Source organism: Cyprinus carpio, chromosome B19 (assembly GCF_018340385.1).
Source record: "Cyprinus carpio isolate SPL01 chromosome B19, ASM1834038v1, whole genome shotgun sequence".
Taxonomy (NCBI): domain Eukaryota; kingdom Metazoa; phylum Chordata; class Actinopteri; order Cypriniformes; family Cyprinidae; genus Cyprinus; species Cyprinus carpio.
This window is the reverse complement of record NC_056615.1, coordinates 20,129,644-20,149,807: the sequence shown is the minus strand read 5'-3', so window position 1 is coordinate 20,149,807 and position 20,164 is coordinate 20,129,644. Positions and strand designations below refer to the sequence as shown.

Here is a 20,164-nt window from a genome sequence, read left to right as displayed (position 1 = left end):
TGTGTGTGTGTGTGTGTGTGTATATATATATATATATAATTGTAACCTATATATACACTAATGAACAAATTGGAGAATTTAAACTGTTCTTGTAAAACAATGGGAGGAATATTTTCACTTACTGCTATGAAATCAATTATTTAAAAAAGTAATAGTAATATACACAATTAAAACATTTTTATAGAGTTCATTTGTTCTTTTTGTTCTTACTCTACTCATTAATTAACAATCCAAGGTGGATCAAATAAATTACATTACGCTAGGAAGTGACGTGTTTCCTACGTTTGGTATTTCCTGTGGGTCTCCCTGATTCAGTGTTGCCATGTCCGTGTATTTTAAGTTTTTGTAGGTTTTTGCTTATAAACAAAGGCGAATTCAGATTTAGGGTTATTTCAGTTTTACAGTGACTGAAAAAATTAAAAAAACTGTAGGCTAAAATTATGGCTGTTATGTAGGGTTCATTTTAAATACGCAGGCCGTGGGTCCCGAGTTAGTTTTATCAGACCAACTTGCTTGTTTAGTACATAACTGGCAACCTACCCTGACTGTACATAGATGTAAACCCAAGGCAAACCGGTAACACACCGACAGAGTCGATGAGACGACACCGTCGCTGCCAAACTCGGACTAGAGCGACTCAAATAAAACCCACATTTTCGTCTGGGCAGCGGATATTCATCTATGAACTTCATATATGAGTGGATGTCTTTAAATTATAAGAGACTGTCATTTAGAAGACACCGCGAATGGTCCGAGGCTCCTGACAAACTGTTTCGCGACGGCTGTTAAAAATATTTTCTTCTGGGTCTTTTGGGTTGTCAGCTGGTAACAATCACAGATCATCGACATACGGTAGGAGACACGGTGGGGAGTTCGTGCCTTTTGGTTGACTGACTCGGTCCTGGCTGGGTGGACCTCTGACTGGAGCAGAACCTCGGAGCGGCCCGCTTCGACCGCCGCGGTGGGAGCCGGGGTGTAGTTCGTTTTACGGAGGACATTCAACGGCTTTAAACAAACACCTTTCAGCCCCTATTTGATCCACAGGAGCCGGCTAGAATCCGGACAGAGACCTCATGAATGGAAATCGGAACTACAGGTAACTCGACTTTTTCAGAACGATTTCGAATTCTTTTCTTTTCCGAACTATGACGTATTGATCGGTCTAACTTTGTTACGTCCACCGTCAGCACGCGTTCATTGCTTAGCAAACGCGCTCGGTGAGTTGCTAATAACTGCTTTTTGTGGTAAGAATGAGCTTTTAGATCCGTTTCACTGTTCGCGTACGTTTTGGCGTTGCAGCCAAATGAGTGTGAGGGTTTGGTTATTTTTTTTGGCTATCACACGCCGAGTGTGGAAGATCCTGACTCACTCGCTCTGCTGACGTCACGCCGCTGTGGCACAGCTGTCACGCACAGGTGCCGCGTGCGTCAGGTGCTGCAGTCCTCGAGCCGCCGGGGGGAGGAGGCGAGTTTCTGATTGTCCGTTGCCATGACGACTGTCACAGAATCCCCGCTTTATCAATCTGACCGATCTTACGTGAGATTCTTACGTGGAAATAGTTTTGTATTTAACCAGAGGTTCATTAGAAAGTTTTATTCATTGTGGGTTCCTCAGAATTTATAGAGATGCCGAGATAATGTGTATCGGGGCGTTTGGGGGTGCTGGGACCTTTAGTAGCCTCTAGGAAGGAAGAGGTTGAGATCTTAAAATCCTTGTTCATGTTACACGCAAGTTACCAGGCGGTAAACTTACACTCGCTGCGTTTGTTTGATGAGGTAATAGTAGCAACGGTGTAGTCGTGCATTTACCGAATCGTTATCACTTTATGTATGCATGCATTTTAAGAAAAGTCAACGTTTACATATCTCTCTATTTACATAACTCTTTCGAAAATGAAACAACGATCTTATTCTGACTTAGTACAGTGTATAAAAGTAAAAGTGATCACACATCATTTTGAGAAAAAAACTTATTGCTGATCTAAAGTCTGATCTGCTGATCTTATAAAACTTAAAATAAAAAAAAACTTTAAAATGACAACGAATTAGTATTTTGAGACTGCGCTGTGATTCGTAAATAGTCTTTGAATGTCATCTAATGATTATCTTTCTAAATATGCCTGACAAGATTTTTTTGATATACAAACTATTGTTACACTGAATGACGTTTTCTGTAAATCATGGTAAAATGTATGATGATAGTTTTTTTTTTTTTTTTGTTTTGCTCAGAAAAAAAAAGTGTAAATAATGTAACAAATTTGACTAATAGTCACTTTGCAAAAAAAAACAAAAACCTTTTTTTACATGCAATAATACTTTTCAAGCACTTCTCGAATCATTATCACATTATTATAGACATTTCAAGAAAAGCTAGTCTTTTGTTTAAAAAGTCTTTAACATAGTTGACTTTTGGCTAACTCCGTTAGGTACACCAAATTACAGATTTTTCTCTAAGTTCTTATTTAATTACATTTTAATATTCTAAAAGCATGCATCATGATTTGATTAAGTGTACAGGCCTGCTTTTAATTTATCCAAATTTTGCCACATTTCATGACATTCCATGATTTAAAGTAAATTTGATTTTCATGACTATATATATCTCAATTTCACAAGTTTTATTTATCCCTTTCTAATAATCCAATATTTTAAGTAAAGTTACTGTTTTGATTAAAATGTCTATAACATAGTTGACTTGGCTAACTGTGCCAGTGCGACCAAATAATAATTTGATTTGCGTGATAGGAGATCAGAATGCCCCTCCTCTCAATTTTCCTATAATAATTAATTTGACCAAAAGTCACAGTAAAATTCACACACTGTATACAGCAGGTGTGCCCAATCCTGCTCCTGGCGATTGACTGTCCTGCAAAGTTCAGCTCCAACTCTAATCAAACACACCTGCCTTTAATTTTCAAGTGACCCTGAAGCCCTTAGTTGCTTCAGGTGTGTGTGATTAGGGTTGGAGCTGAACTTTGCAGGACAGTCGATCACCAGGAGCAGGATTGGACACCACTGGTATACAGTATAATACAGATCTTTTTAATTGCTCAAGTTCAATTTTAAATCTAAACACATTTTACACAAATATCGACAACATTATATAACCAGCTTAGCTGCAGATTTTGTAACTGACACTAGGCAGAACGACTACTTCTGTTAATCAGCGAATCAGGGACAGTAATTATCAACGCTGACGACAATTTCACAGCCACATTTGAGAATATATCCATCTGTCATTAATAGAAGCCCATATATAGTGCTGTCTAAATGAGTATCAGACAACTTTAAATTCTTTTGCCAGACTAGCTTTAAATAATTAAATAAAAGGAGATGTGTCTCAGTCCCTGAATGAGTGAAACCCTTGTAAACGTTCCAGGCAACTATTTGCCAGTTAAGTGAGCATTACACTCCAACACCAGACCCAAAATAGCCTTTCAAACCGATCTCACCACATCACTGTCAAAACCTGTAGTTCCTCTTAGTCTATGATGTCAAGAAACTGCTAGGTTTCAAATAAAGTGAGAAAAGTGGACTCATGTGAGCTTGAAAGTGTGTGACCAGTACAGACAAGTGTTTCATTGTGAGATTTCTGTACGAACATCGTAGAATAAATGCACATGTGTGACCTACAAGATCAGTTGTACCTATAGAAACAGCTGTTCGTCCTTTAATTGGTTGTTAGTGTAGTCTTGGCTGCAATGGTGAAAAGAAGCCACGTGAGTGCCACCGGCATAGCAACGGCACACTGGGAAGTGTAAGAAGCAGTTGCAGTCGAATTCCCCTTCCACATCTCTCAGTAACAGTTTCACTCTGTAAACCCCCTCTAAAGCATCTTTACAACAGCAATAACAGTCTCGCCTTCTGTGACATGATGTGATAATGTAGTATGCCACTCAGTGCGAGAAAAATGATGTCAGCGCTGATGTTCAGAGTGAAAGAAAATTGAAACGGATGACAAAGGCTCAAAGGTTCTTCGGTTCACAGTGAATGCTGCTTCACATGAACTAATAGATCTGAATCTTTTAGTATTATAATTTTACAGTGTTATTTTTCAGTTTTTTTATTTACAGTTGACTATTACAATATTAATAGTTTTATTTAGACTTTTTTTTTTAGTCATTATTATTTTACAGTCATATCAACAAATGGTGATTCTGCCAAAACAGTTTTCTTTTGGACATGTGTTGATTTGATCATCTGAAATTATAGTTACCGAAATCGTAATATTGTCTTTGAACAGAGATCCCAATCATCTTAAAACTTTCAGTGTTGTAAAATGAATGTAACTTGAAGTCTAGATCACCCAAAAATAAAAATTTTCTGTCATGATATTTACACAAAAGAAGATATATTAGAAAATTGTTGCTTACCAAACTGTTGACTTTTAGTGTGGAAAATTCTTCAAAATGTCTTATTTTGTGTAAAAGGTGACAGAACTTACATTTGTGAGTGAAGTATCCTTTTGAGTTATTACATGAAGTTGTTGAATCATCTCAAAATTGGATCCAGGGGAAAAATGCAGCAGGTTTAACAAACAAAACATTCTGTTTCGTGATGTTCTCAAAAAATAAGCCTTTTATTTGACTACACAGAGTATATGAAATGCACACTTTTTGAGTATATGAAAAAGTGTGTTTTTGAATAGTCAAGTCAAATTGATTGCAATCTTTCTTTAAAAGTCTTAGGTGACTGTATTTGTTTTATTTTTTAGGAGTTATAGAATAGTGCATGTGTGAATGGTGTGGGTTATTGGTATTGTGTGTGGTGTGATGATTCTGAGTGTTATGTTGTTTCCGCTGAGTAGGCATTTAGAGGAAATTTCCTGATAAGACAAAAAACACCCACTGTGTAAATGTCAGTGTCAAGAAAGAGAGATTTATTATTATTAATTTAGATATTAATCATGTTTCCATGAAATGTCAATATTGACAAATGAGAAATAACGCTGTTATGACTTTATGCAGGTTGATTTGGCTTTGACAGTGTCGGCTATTTGATATTACATGTCTGATATTTTTGTGGTTTTAATTTTTCAGTTTAGTGGTAATAACTGATTTTGAAAGTCTAACTAATGTCATACATTTTGGAAAAAAATCATATGGATGGAAATCCCCTCTAAATTTTCATGACAGGAGCCGTTGGGGCTGCACCCCTGTTCTCCGTACCTCGGAGGCCAGGCTATGGCACCATGGGGAAGCCCATCAAGCTGCTGGCCAACTGCTTCCAGGTGGACATCCCCAAAATGGACGTCTACTTGTACGATGTGGACATCCAGCCCGAAAAGTGCCCACGTCGTGTTAACAGGTGCCAAACACTGAGCAGTAATAATAATTGACATAGTTTGTAACACTTATTTTGTTTTGACCATGTCATTCACAAGAGACTTTTGCATTAATCAGTCTATATAGTGAAATTGAAAAGAAAATAGACAAAATTGGTTCTTCATTAGAAATGTTTAGGATAAATTCAGCATTACATCACTTGCTCACCAGTGGATTCTCTGCAGTGAATGGGTGCCGTCAGAGTCCAGAGTCCAAACAGCTGATCCACTTGACTCCAGTCCATCAATTAACGTCTTGTGAAGTTAAAAGCAGCAAGTGTGTAAACGTTAGACAATTTCATACCATTGTTTCAGCTAAAGTATGAGTCCTCAATCTAAAATGTTGCTTTCTCCATTCATCTCATTTGAATCAGGAGAGAAATATGCACAGATCAAGCAATGTTTACAGGTGAAAACAGTCCAAAACAGTTCTAAACAATTATGCCAATGTGTTTTGATGTGAGAGGACAACGGGGGATGGACTTTTTTTTCACTGGAGGAAGCAGGTTTTAGATTATTATTGGTATTTTGTCCAGAAGAGATGGTTTAAATTTAAAATGCCTTAATGATTTTGTTCCTACAAACACGCAGCTTTTCACTTCATAAGGTGTTAACTGATGGACTGAACTCATGTTGCGTGGATTACTCTTGGATTATTGTGATGTTTTTATCAGATGTTTGGACTCTCATTCTAACGGCACCCATTCACTGCAGAGAATCCATTGGTGAGCAAATGAAATAATGCTAAATTTCTCAATCTGTTCAAATGAAGAAAAAAAAAAAAACTCATTTATGTCTTGGATGGCCTGAGGTTGAGTAAAGTTTCAGCAAGTTTTCAATTTTGGGTGAACTATTCCTTTAAACCTACAATAATCACTATTATGACCCTTTCTGTAATGGCTTCTAGAGAGGTGGTGGATTCCATGGTGCAGCACTTTAAGGTGACAATCTTTGGGGACAGGAGACCAGTCTATGATGGCAAGAAAAGCCTCTACACCGCCCAACCATTGCCAGTGGCCACAGGAGGGGTAAGACATATAAATGGACATCAGGAGTGGTGGAAAGTCCCCTAGAGCAGGGCTCTGAACTGGTTCAACGAGCAAAAACGAAAACCGGAAACAGAAACAGAAAATAGAAACCAATCACAAATTTAAGTAGCCTATGCAAATGTGATGTTGGAGCATCCAATGAGTGAAATGCCCGCACTCAGCTGTAAATTTATCATAGATAAATCACAATGGCAGTGCCCTGGCGTAAGTTTAACCTAGAAAACACCACGCATTAGGCCTACATTTAAGTGAAAAGTAATGGCAGGTAATACAGCTTATTGTGTGTATTGAAACCAGCAAAAATTGCAGGATAGTATAGAACTCTGATTCAACAAGGTCACATCACGCACCTGCAGCACTTCTGTTAATGGAGAAAACAGAATCAAACTTTATACATAAAAAGAAATATATAGGCCTATGCACAAAATATATTTAATTTAAATTAGGGCTCCACAATAAATCACATGCAATAGTCATGTGCATTCCGGTTCTGTGATTAGTAGTAAATCTCCATCACGTGCTTTCAGATAGAGCAGCCTTTACAACACAGAGCCGTAGTTCACTGACAAGCTATGCAATATCACATTCATTATCGCAGACGGTTTAATCACACAATAATGAAATTGAAGATATCGTCTGCAATAATGAAAGCTGTTTGCGTATCTTCTCAGTGAATTACGGCTCTGTGTAGTAAATGCTGCTCCATCTGAAAGTGAAAATACCACATTTAATAACGTTTTTACTCCAAACTCACTTGATAATGTCAGTCGAGTGTTTGAAATGAATCCTTCTGTGAGATGATGTGGCTTCTTAAACAGAAATAAGGCAACGCAACATATTTCATAGTACTCTAACCAATCATAAAGTCTATGTCGATTAGCATTGCATTATTATATACTTTATTATAATGAAAAATGTGCTGAGTTTGGGGTCATTGTGATGTGATCACGCGCTCCAATGTTCACGGAAAGGAAACCGAGATGGCAGAAAGCCATTTTCTTTATTTTGCAAAAGTTTGACAGCTTTCTTTATTTTTCAGTTTTCTTTGTTTTGCTAAATATTTACAGTTTTGAATGATGTCTTGCATCTGTAGCTTTGGTACGACCATAAATTATGGAATAACAGATGGGAAAACAACACTGTGATCGCGCTGGAGCCTCACACACACACACACAACATATTTTTGCTACCTTCACATCACAGCCTGTTCATTATCAAAATAAAATACTGTTAAATAAACAAAAAAGTTACACTGCCAAATCTAGAAAGGATGATGCTATATTGGCTATGAGTAAGCGCAAGATAAGCTACCAGATCAAGACTCTCTTCATATATTTTTTTTTGAATAACAAAAACAAATGACTGTACTCGGATGTTAAAGTATTGACACAAATCAGGAAAATAGAATGTCATTTAATTCTGCACAATCAAAAAATAAAAAAGCTAATTAACATTGTGCTGCATTAACATTTTATTTCATTTGAATGAACTAAATTAAAAGGCAGTATTTTTTGTGCAGGCTTACTGCATGTGCACATTTTTATAAAAATATGATATAAAATATAAACACTTTTTTTTTAATACATAAAAGGGAACATCTCATACTTTAGGACATTTTTCATGATCATGTCTTTTATTATTTTAACCTGTGTGACTATATAAAGCACATTTCTAAATTTGTGTTAAAAATTATACTGTACATTTGTGTATTATTTGAAGGTGGACCTGGATGTGACCTTGCCAGGTGAAGGTGGGAAGGACAGGCTGTTTAAGGTCACCATTAAGTTTGTGTCACTGGTCAGTTGGAACTTGCTGCATGAGGTCCTCACTGGGAGGAGCACACCTGATCCTCTGAACCTGGATAAGCCAATCAGCACCAATCCTGTACACGCTGTAGATGTTGTTATGCGCCATCTGCCCTCTATGAAGTAAGAGTTCTCATGAGTACTGATACCTGATCATAAAAGGCATTTAATACAATTAGAAAAGCATTAAGTGATTGTTATGCCTTTAACGATACAGTGCATAACTAGTAAAATGAGAGTTAAGTAGATTAGTGTAGCATAAACAGTAAGCGGTTGGATAAGGATAATTTAGGAGTGCACATGTTTATTCTGCAGGTAACGACTGTGTTTGTCTTCTCTCACTTCAGGTACACCCCAGTGGGACGATCTTTTTTCTCTTCCCCCGAGGGCTATGATCACCCACTGGGTGGGGGGAGGGAGGTGTGGTTTGGCTTCCACCAATCAGTGCGTCCAGCTATGTGGAAAATGATGTTGAACATTGATGGTAAGTCAGAGTGTTATGATAGGTCAAACCATTTTGGTCTGAATTATCCAGTTACATGATCTGGACAGTGGTTATAAAAGATCAGATAAAAGAGAAAGATCAAATAATACCAAAATAATAATGCCATTATTGACATTTTATTTAATTACATTTTTATCTGTCATTGGTCAGACAAACAGATACTCCCACTTTTAAAAGCATCGTAAATGAAAAAGCACCTGCAAATGACTTGTTAACTATTTCATTAACTAATAGTGTAACATTGACCATGTTTTATTTTCTCCACAGTGTCTGCCACTGCATTCTACAAAGCTCAACCTGTGATTCAGTTCATGTGTGAGGTTCTGGATATCCACAACATCGATGAGCAGCCTCGACCTCTTACTGATTCCCATAGAGTCAAATTCACCAAAGAGATCAAAGGTTTGTGCGAATGGAAGAATGGAGTCATTTCTATTCATCAAAGAATCCTGAATAAACATCAAAGTGAAAATTCAGCTTTGCCATCACAGGAATACATAACATTTTAAAATAAAATAAAATACAGTTGTTTGAAATTGTAACTGTATTTCATATTACAATTTTTACTGAATTTTTTGATCAAATAAATGCAGACTTAAAAAAATATTTAAAAATGCATGAATGGTAAATGTTATAGATCAGTAGCCGGGTTACATATTTTTATGCACATTTTGGGATAACATATAAAAAAAAAAAAAAAAAAATAGATGTAAACCCAAAGATGTGAGTGACGGGTGTAAGTGACCATTTTGTTTAGGAGAAACATGGAAAGGAAATTCTGCTTTCTTTACAAATTTCTCCTTTAATTTTTGCATAAGTTAAATTTGCAACTGGGATTGAAACCTAATATTTACCTGTACTGTATTTAATAGTCAAAATACTCCGAGCTGTAAACTGAGCAGTTGCATCTGTATAGTGGTGTAAATTCGATCTTCTCCTCCCATCAGGTCTAAAGGTGGAGGTCACCCACTGTGGCACCATGCGGAGGAAGTACAGGGTGTGTAATGTTACTCGCCGGCCAGCCAGCCACCAGACGTAAGTGTATTGAATATGTATTTTGTGTATTTGTTACGATAACGTGAGTTTTGATTGTGTCTCAGTTGGCAGGCCAATAAGTCTGTACTGTGTCAAAAAGACAAAATATTTTACTGTCCTTTTTGTTATATTGAAGCATTACATCACTTGCTCACCAATGGTGACGGCATCCGATCACTGCAGAGGATCCATTGGAGAGCAAGTGATATAAAGCTAAATTTCTCCAAATCTGTTCAGAAGAACAAACAAACTCGTATACATCTTAAATAGGCCAAGCATGTGTAGTTTTCAGCAGATTTTCATTTTCGGGTGAACTATTCCTTTAAAGAGCAAAAACTGATGAGAACATTTTCAGAATTTTTTCATACGTTTTTGTTTAAAGCTAGTCACCCCAGCTCTCCATTAAGTTTCTTTGAATTTTTCTTTTGCTATGTCAGGTTTCCATTACAGTTGGAAAATGGACACACCGTGGAGAGAACAGTGGCACAATACTTCAGGGAAAAGTACAACTTACAGCTCAAGTACCCCCATCTCCCCTGCCTGCAAGTAGGACAAGAGCAGAAGCACACATACCTGCCTTTAGAGGTAAGAGTCAAGATATTTGATCAGTTACAGTAGCTACCAATTCCTTCTCTTCACTGATTTATGGATTCACGTCTAGACACATTAAGAAGTTTTCAGATCTCGATTCATTTTAAAGATGCCAGAATTGACCGTCCTCTCTATCACTCAGGTGTGCAACATTGTGGCAGGCCAGCGCTGCATTAAAAAATTAACAGACAACCAAACCTCCACCATGATTAAAGCCACGGCCCGCTCGGCACCGGACAGACAGGAGGAGATCAGCAGACTGGTGAGTTCAGTGTGTTGCTGTCTGATGCTGCAGTGGGCCTAATTCTTCCTGTAGACTACCAAAATGTTGGTATCATGGAAATTCTTCATAGTATCCAGGCAAAAACCAAAACTGTCACAAGGATTTTCAATCAGTCTCAACTCTCAATCTTTCTGAAAACATAGGTGCGCAGTGCCAACTACAACTCGGACCCCTTCGTGCAGGAGTTTCAGTTCCGTGTGCGGGATGAGATGGCGGAGGTGACGGGTCGTGTCCTGCCCGCCCCTATGCTGCAGTACGGCGGCAGGGTGAGCTCTGAACACTTTATGGTACCCATTCCCTTTCACTCATGCACTGTATGTGTTTTTGTGTTTGAGTAGAAGGCTAGAAAGTGGTCATGGTTTGAGGCTTGATTTAACATTTATAATTTTAATTAATGTGTGCTAATTTTAATGTCTACATGTGGGAGGAGTTGCTGTGTTATTTTAATGTAATGAGGTTTATTGTTTGTGTGCAATTGCTTGCTTTTTATATCTTTTATACCATTGGTCTGCCTTTGCATCTTTTTTTTTTTTTGTTAAATTGTGAATGTGTGAATTATGATTGTCTAGCAAGATTTGTACAGTGTTAGAAGACTTAGTTGTAGTTTTATGTTGTTTTATGGTGTTCTTTGGGTTTTTTGAGCTTGACAGTCCTTTTAAAAATTCCTTTGTGTTCCACAGTAGAAAGGAAATTCCAAAAGTTTTTGGAATGTCAACAGTTTGAGAAAATGATAACTTTTTTTTTAAACTTTTTTTTTTTTAGCACAAAATTAAGTAGTTTGAAAGACATAAATTAAATAAAAACAAATAAAAACTTTGATGTTTTTCATTGCAACAGCTGTATAAAAGTACATATACTATAAGTTTGGCCCAACATTTAACACTGTATACCGTTTAATTTCATATACTATTTGATCTCAAGTTAAGACAACCTCTGTATCCATGTGTTACAGAATCGTACAGTAGCCACCCCAAGTCATGGAGTGTGGGATATGAGAGGCAAGCAGTTTCATACTGGTGTGGAGATCAAGATGTGGGCAATTGCTTGCTTTGCCACTCAGAGACAATGCAGAGAGGAAGTTCTCAAGTAAAGCTTTTTCCAGCTTTTGGTCTTTAACAAAGCACCATTTATTAATGGAATTAAAAAAGAAAAACTGAAGTGTCTCTCTTGTCTTTTTGCAGGGGCTTTACAGACCAGCTGCGGAAGATCTCTAAGGATGCAGGGATGCCCATACAGGGCCAGCCATGTTTCTGCAAATATGCTCAGGGAGCAGATAATGTGGAGCCCATGTTCCGCCACCTGAAAAACACCTACGCTGGCCTCCAACTCATCATTGTCATTTTGCCTGGGAAGACTCCTGTCTACGGTAGCTATTTATGGACGATGTTTTTTGGTCGTTAAGTTTGGATTTAGTTCACATCAGATTTAAATATGGTGTCTGCTCTCACATGATATGTTCTTTGAGCTCCTCACTGTTGCACTGAAGTCTGCACTCTCTTTCTCCAGCTGAAGTGAAACGTGTTGGAGACACTCTTCTGGGAATGGCCACTCAGTGCGTTCAGGTGAAGAACGTGGTGAAAACCTCCCCTCAGACGCTCTCCAACCTCTGTCTCAAGATCAACGTCAAACTGGGTGGCATCAACAACATACTGGTACCCCATCAGCGGTAAGAGAATAAAATAAATCCATTTACACTGAAAACTTGGTTTCATTGTTTAAGACAAAATGCCCCTAAATGTACCAAACGCCTTGTTTATGTGTATTTATGTTGTTTGATTTTCAGCCCAACTGTATTCCAGCAGCCTGTCATTTTTCTGGGAGCTGATGTCACTCATCCGCCCGCAGGAGATGGCAAGAAACCCTCCATTGCAGCTGTGAGAAAGATAGACCACATCTACACACCGCTTTTGTCATATTCTTTACAATTTAATCACATAATGCACATTTGTGAAGAAAAAAAAAGTCATTTGCAAACCCTAAAATCATATCCTCATTATGGACCTGAAAGTTAGTCTGGTTGACTGGATATTTTTAAAAATACTTTTTTTTTGCTTCTGTTCTTGTTGCTGGACAGGTGGTGGGCAGCATGGACGCTCACCCCAGCAGGTACTGCGCTACCGTCCGTGTTCAGAGGCCCAGACAGGAGGTGATTCAAGACCTGGCGTCCATGGTGCGAGAGCTGCTCATCCAGTTCTACAAGTCCACCCACTACAAACCCACCAGAATCATCTTCTACAGGGACGGTGTGTCTGAGGGACAGTTCAGACAGGTGAGGCTCTCCAGCGCCCCCTCTCTTCCCTTAGCCTCCACTGCATGTGGTCAAAAGAGTCTCATGAGATGCTTAAATGTATTTAAATCATGATCCAGATTTATTGTGATTTCTCTTAAGCGTAATTGTCTTATAATAATTGTGATATTTGCCAGCTGGTTATATATCATGAAAATGTTTCATTTTCATTTAACATTTGCATTATCTTGCAATGGTAACAAAACTCCGCAAGTTTTAATGATTGCAGTTGCCAGATCTGAAGAGTTTAAAATCCCCCAATCAGAGCTTTTCTCCTAAATGGATACATTTTCTTCCCAACCTTTTAACCATGCCCACATTTCTTTGCTTTAAGAAAAAAAAAAAAAGCGCTGATGAGCCGAAAACACTAACAAAAATGTAAGTCTTTGGAGCAGTCTCCCCTGAGATATTTTTCTTAAATGAAAGTGTAATACAGCCAGTCTGTTTTTTTCACGTGGTTAACCTCGCTGTTTGCTATGTTTTAGCTTTTGAGAGAACTTTAGTACAGTTTTAAAGTGTTCATTTGTATGGTAAATATAATACATCAGGAAACTAGATGAGGAAAAAAACCCATTCAAGTTAGAGTTATGATTAAAATGTAAAAATACATTTCTAAAATGAAACTTATAATAATCACGATTATCAGTTCAGCCATTATCATGCAGCCCTGCCATATTCAGTAGTATTTTTGAACTGTATTTTGCATCTTTATTTCTAGGTGCTGTACTACGAGTTGTTGGCCATACGTGAAGCGTGCATCAGCCTCGAGAAGGAATATCAACCAGGAATTACCTACATTGTTGTGCAGAAACGTCACCACACTCGTCTCTTCTGCGCTGACCGCACTGAGAGGGTGAATATGAGAGGCTTCTCCTAAAAGCATTGTCACGTTTTCCTCACTTTTTCCTAAGTTTTTTTAACTCGCACGCTCACTTTTCATATTATTTTTAAAGGTGGGCCGCAGTGGTAACATACCAGCAGGTACCACAGTGGACACTGATATCACCCATCCTTACGAATTTGACTTTTATCTGTGCAGCCATGCTGGAATACAGGTATGAACACACAGACATAATAACTGTATTAGTGCATTTTAGGCCTTGTTTTGCTGCATTATTGCCTGTCAAATCAATTGATTGATTAATTGTTAAATGAAATCCATTTAAAGTTACACAATTTGAAAGAATTTAACATAATGCATTTCATCAAAATGATTATTTAACCTCTCTTACCCAGGGTACAAGCCGACCTTCACACTACCATGTGCTATGGGACGACAACTGCTTTACAGCCGATGAATTCCAGCTCTTGACCTACCAGCTGTGCCACACATATGTGCGCTGTACCCGCTCCGTTTCCATCCCTGCGCCTGCCTACTATGCCCACCTAGTGGCCTTTAGAGCCCGCTACCATTTAGTGGATAAAGAGCACGACAGGTGAGGGATTTACTGGCCTGATTGTCGCCGTCTTGGTTTCTAAAAGTAGAAATGTTCTATTTGGTTTAAATTAAAGGCTTTTGGAAGCTGTCAATTATTTTGATTTGAATAGGCTTTGCATATTCTTGGTTGCCGCAGGTGTTTCTTTGCCACAGACTCCACAGTGAGCCAGTATTCTTCATTTCAATGATTCAGAGTGATGGTTTGATTTCAGGAAGTTTAATTATTCAAGCCAGCCACCTAAAAGACAGACTCCAATTCATACAGTCACAGATTTGTGTTGCAATACCATATAAAAATAGTATTTTATATCATTGGACTGTATCTACACATCTTCACAACTCTTGAGTGTTAAAAAAAATGAGATTTTTTTTCTTTTTTCTTCTTTATATTTATGTGTGTTTCAAGTTAACACTTTTTAATCAGTTTTTATATACTGATGTTTGCACTTTACTACTGTGTACAGTGTATGTACTGTTCAAAAGTTTGGGATCGAAATCGAATGGAAAAATGGCAATCTTTTTTTAAACACATATAAATGTCAGCTTTTAATTGACATTTTATTTCATTGCTGATTGATTTCTTTAAAAAAAATAAAAATAAAATTGTATCTCCTTGGTAAGTCAGGGAAAATGTATTTCAAAGTATAAATTTATGCATCTGCTCATTTCTTCCTCCTCTTTCACAGTGCGGAAGGCAGCCACGTGTCGGGCCAGAGTAATGGCCGAGACCCCCAGGCCTTGGCCAAAGCTGTGCAGATCCATCACGACACTCTGAGGACCATGTACTTTGCTTAGCCCCACCTCCACAGACCTGTCAGTCGCTGGTCATCGTGCACTTAGCGGAGGAGGGCTTCTCCAAATCACAGGCTGCTAAAGAGAACCAAATGTAGAACTTACAGGAGGAACTAGCACTGTTATGCAATAGAAAAACAGCCAATCTTTCCAGTATGCTTCGCTTACTAATTGTTTTTAATATGTAGATTGCAGCTATACCATTATTTATTAGATTTGTAGATCTGTTTAACTATTAATTTTGCCTATTTAGGTCACAAAACCAAGCTTAAGAAGGATTGCTCGATGAACTCGTACTAGATCAGTGAATGAGGCAGTGTTATTTCTTTAGGAGCAGATTCATGAGCCCTACTCATCTGGATTTCTCCTTTTACAGAGTTTTGTTCCACAACTGATCAAACACACATGAAGTTGAACATCAGTGTCTTCTGGTTTAGTTGAAAATGTCAGGCAGGCGTGTTTGAACTAATCTTTGGAACCACCTTTTTGTTTTAGGATTAGTATTTTTTTTTATTTTTTTTTTTAGGTTTGATGAAGTCGGTTGCTGGAGGAATGCCACTAGAGGGCAGTGCAAAGTTGGCTATGACATCTTACTGTAGGTCCTCCACTGGACATTAATCTGAAACCATTTGTGATATTTTACTAGTAAATCATGCTTTTCCAGCAAAATCTTATCTAGCATCTGCAAAAAAGACAATTGAAATGTCATTCCATTTCATTCCAACCAGTCGGAAATCCATATTTGTTCCTTTACATCTCATTTTCCACGTGTCCATGTCTTATTCTGCTTTTTGAACATTAGAGGAACCTCTTTTCTTCCAATTTCACGGTCTTTCAAATGATTCTATATACCTCTGTGATACATTAACTTTCTAGTCCATGCGCTGTCTGGAAAATATTGCGCCTATCATTGAACAATTGGTTCTTTTCGGTTCATGGTGGCTTTCTTTTCAGCTCGCGCATTTAGCAGAGGTGACAGATTAGCTAAGGACTGCGTAATCAACAAAAGATGAACTTTGAAACTCAAGGGTTGGCAAAATGTTTCCACATAGTCAACTGTTTATGTATGTTTGTTGAATGCTTTGTGCCTCATTTATTTTGAGTGCGCTTACAACGCAAGCATTCAAATCCGTCAGAGCGTGACCATAACACATTTGATGGATGTGTGTGCACATATAATTCCACCCAAGGCTACTCAGAGGCCTACGTCATCCATTAATATTAACTTTACAGCTGTTAGACATTTCATTCTGACTTATGATCTCTGAGCTTATTTATAATGTTGCTTTTAACTTGCATTTGTCAATAGCGCATCTGTAAATTATCTGTTTAACTTATCAGTTTCTTTATTTCACGTTTTAGCCCTGTGAACTCTGACAAACACTGTCCCATAAGCCTTTTAGTGCAATAAGCCAATTATTGACGGCTCTGTCGTAGACTTTCATTATACAATGCAAACCGTACCTTATGAGTGAATGCTTTAATTTAAAAAACGTCTTTTTGTATGATCCATTGTGTAAGAGAACTGTGGATGATGTGTTTTAAGGCTAGAATGCTGGGTTGCGTTTACAGAGGAGATGGATACTCTCATGGGTATGTTTTATGGGAAAGAATCAGTTTGCTGTCAAGAGATCTTGGACAAACCTTTCATGTAAAATGTCAAATGAGACAAAGTGCCTGTTTTGTAGGAAATATCCCTAAAATGCAATTCTTTTGGGGTATTTTTAAATACATATTTAAAGTTAGTGGTGTGTACATAGGTTGGACAGGTATTTATCTATTGAAATGGTTGTTATTAAGGTCTTTTTGTTGTTAAGGGCAATTTGAATAGTTGAACTAATATAAAACTGAATATACCAAGTACTGGGTCATTTTCTTTTGAACTTTCAAATGGTCTTTTGAACTCTCAGACATTCTTTTGAACATTTGAACTTTCAAAAGCTCTTTTTGGACTTTCTTTTAAACATTTGGACATTCTCTTTTGAGTTTTTAAATTGCCTTTTGAACTTTCAAACTTTATTTTGAACTTCAAGTTAAAATTTTCAAACATACTGTTTGAATTTTCAAACATTCTTTTGAACTTTCAGACCCTTTTTTTTTTTTTTTTTTTTTCAAACCCCTGCATGTTCACAACCCATGTATATTCAGCTGCATTCCATACAGACCAAACCGATGTGCCTCGGAAAACAGTGGTAGCAGGGAGTATTGAGTAAAGGCATTTGGATTGCAGTAGGGTAGGTGGAGGGTTATATGTGTTAACTCCTTGGCCTCTGGCACACTTTCACATCACCCTTAATGTGAATGGCACTATGGTCTTTCTGGCCTATAGCCACAAATATGTGTTGACCAGTGTAGCTGCTATTTTACATAAACTACATCTGCTTTTATATGTGGAGAGAGAACAAGAGAGATTCTGAGAAATGACTGACAAATATTTTGCTGCACTTAAAAAGCTGTACAGTCTCAGATTTGGTGAAATGCCCAAGGTGCTAAGAGGTGTGGTGCTGTAATTCGGGGATGTTAACTATGCTAATGTGTCAACTCCGCACATTTACTGCGAAAATTTTAGCATTTTTAATGTATGGTGAAAAATTTGACATCTTTAGAGCCTTGTTTGGATGTTTTTTTTAAGAGTGTGATGTTCGGTTAGCTCGCTAATTTTTCAAGAGTTTTTTTTTTTTTTTTTTTTTGCGAATTACCCAACCCATATACGTGATATTATATCCAAACAGTTTAAATAAAATGTCACTTTTAGCGAGTTAACTGGAGTCAAATGGCTTAAGTGCTCTTTTTCGTTTGTTTCAATGTGTTGAGAACAGTCACTTCTCTGCCGCTACCAGCATTTGAACTTACTTGAATAAGGGGGGTGATCAGTAGAACCTTCACCCGTATGCATGTTTGGCTTTAGATGACCATTTATACAGCCTTCTGAAGTTGCCACGGAATAAATCGCTAAAAAAAAGTCCTGTAGGTGTGGCTATTTGAGTTGGTGGGTGTGGTTTAAATGGCACCTCCCACTGAAACTGTGATGCGACACTCTCTACCCCTTGGCTTAAAGCTGGACTGCGGATACCTTAAAGCATTTTTAATTCAGAGGAGAAGTATATTTTTAATTAACACAACTGCATAATGCACATCAATTATTTTTGCTATCAAAGTGTGAAAGATAAGCAAAAGATGGTAATAGTGATCTTAATCATGATAGTGACTAATATAAATTGGGCTAATATGCAATAGACTATTGACTAGTAGATTTGTCTCGTCTTGTTTTTGAAGAAAAAGTCATTTGTGAGTGTCCTTGCATTGTCCTATGGTATTTATGAGCAAAATTATGTAGTTCACAAAGGGATGAACCTTCAGTCCTCTCGCTTTATTACTTTTATTGACTTAAACATGAAGGTACCGCCTCAAACATTTGTTTGATTAAAAACAGGATGATTCACACACAAGCACATAAAAAATGCCTGTAGGCATCAAGCCCTCTTGAACTCATTAATTATGTCTGGACTAAAGTGCTAAACTCTTTTCCTCAAGCCTAGAGTATTTGCTGCTTGAGGTTATTTTTCTGACTATGTTGAGGTGAAGATTCATCCTTTGGGCAGATGAGTAAGTGGAATGTGCCTTTTCTGATGGTGCTGATCTCAGACAGGTAAAATACGACATTTTTAAAGGCCCAACAAGCCTGTATGAAGTTATATTAATATGATATACTGTATAATGTGTGTTCAAGAGTGTTAAAACTGTATGTGTGGGTGTGATTGTGCCTCTTTATTCGCCAAGAACACATTAAATCACTGAGCTTGCCAGTTACAGGGTCTCTGGACCAAACTTTCTACAAGGGTTATAGCAACTTTTTGTAAGGATTTGGCACTACAAAACTAATAGATCAAGCACTGACCAGTCAGGCTATACAATAAGAAGCCTGGAAATTCATCCCAAGTGATGTTTTCCCTTTATTGTTTTTTTTTTTTTTTTTTGTCTTCAAACCATTTCTAACAATCAAGACAAATCTGTGTTCTCTATACGTGATGAAATAGCAATAACGGAATTGGTAATGCCACTAATATTTGGTTTACATTCCAGTTTTAGTCACTCTTTCCATCATTGAACTTCACGGATCCAACTGTTACATTTATTAACATGATGATCTGGTGATTATAAAATGAGGATATCTGTATCTGTGATTAAATACAGCACCGTATGTATCAGATTTATCATACTATGCAAGGTTCTTCTCATCTTGAAGGAGCTTCATAGGGTTCTTCAAAGTCAGCACTCTTTTCATTGTGATGCAACATGATGTTCAGCGCTCTGATATAACGGTTTAGTTTAAGTGTGATGAAATAATATTAATGATAACAGAACTGTCCAGTTTTAAAATATATATTTGTCTCTTGTTTTATCTCACCCCTTCTAATTGTAGTCTTTCATTGGGTCTTTTTATTTAGTTCTATTTAATTGTCAATATTTTAATTAAAACTGTATGTATGCAAACTTTGGATGTGTCTTTTGAACTTTTTGTCCTGGACAAAAACGACACGTATGAATAAATATTGAATGTATGTGTATTTATGTTTACTGTGCAATAAAGGAGTATGTAGTTCAGTGTTATTATTAAAAAGTAAGTAATTGTTGGATATTTGCAATAAAATATAAATATTAGATTATTCACTTAAATATAAATGAGAAATATTAATAAAACTGAAATGATAATAAAGAGAACTTTTTTAAAGAATTTAAAAAAAAAAAATTCTACATAGCAAAATTACTCCAATTGAAAAATAAAAATGTCAAAATAAAAGCTTATACAGATGTAGATTGACATAAGAATGGCTAACGTAGTAGAATAGATCAACAGAAATGTTGATAAATACGTTATTAATCCCACAAAGGAAAGAACAGTGTCCCAAGAAATACATTATTTGAATGAAAGATACAATCAATTGATTTAAAATATGACCTTTTCCATACAAAAACATAGTTTGTAACAGTCACCACTTCAATTTACTCACATACAATCTAAAATTAATTCTATGAGTGAAAACTCACTATATAAA

The 20,164-nt window shown here is 37.1% G+C and overlaps 1 protein-coding gene across 3 annotated transcripts; it reads left to right on the top strand.

Annotated features, from left to right (window-relative positions):
• The first annotated feature begins 392 nt into the window (after window positions 1–392).
• ago3b (argonaute RISC catalytic component 3b) lies at window positions 393–19,728 on the top strand. 3 transcript variants are annotated; one of them, XM_042745914.1, is made up of 19 exons: window positions 401–1,096; window positions 5,135–5,306; window positions 6,230–6,350; window positions 8,091–8,299; window positions 8,524–8,660; window positions 8,949–9,083; window positions 9,629–9,716; window positions 10,154–10,301; window positions 10,450–10,569; window positions 10,734–10,877; window positions 11,543–11,676; window positions 11,772–11,956; window positions 12,097–12,256; window positions 12,374–12,464; window positions 12,665–12,859; window positions 13,596–13,730; window positions 13,831–13,932; window positions 14,114–14,313; window positions 15,002–19,728. In XM_042745914.1, exons 1-19 carry the CDS (start codon window positions 1,078–1,080, stop codon window positions 15,108–15,110), a joined length of 2,604 nt encoding a protein of 867 aa, XP_042601848.1. In that variant the 5' UTR covers window positions 401–1,077; the 3' UTR covers window positions 15,111–19,728. The 3 variants fall into 3 exon arrangements, with proteins under 3 accessions (XP_042601849.1, XP_042601848.1, XP_018980397.1); XM_019124852.2 differs by having other exon boundaries at window positions 403–1,096; window positions 10,734–10,856; XM_042745915.1 differs by lacking the exons at window positions 13,596–13,730; window positions 13,831–13,932; window positions 14,114–14,313; window positions 15,002–19,728 and adding an exon at window positions 13,212–13,274 and having other exon boundaries at window positions 393–1,096.
• The last annotated feature ends 436 nt before the right edge of the window (window positions 19,729–20,164 follow it).

Coding starts and splice junctions, on each gene's coding strand:
- ago3b (XM_042745914.1), top strand. Junction 12,860..13,595: donor CTGAGGGACAGTTCAGACAG/GTGAGGCTCTCC, acceptor CTTTATTTCTAG/GTGCTGTACTACGAGTTGTT. Junction 14,314..15,001: donor GTGGATAAAGAGCACGACAG/GTGAGGGATTTA, acceptor CCTCTTTCACAG/TGCGGAAGGCAGCCACGTGT.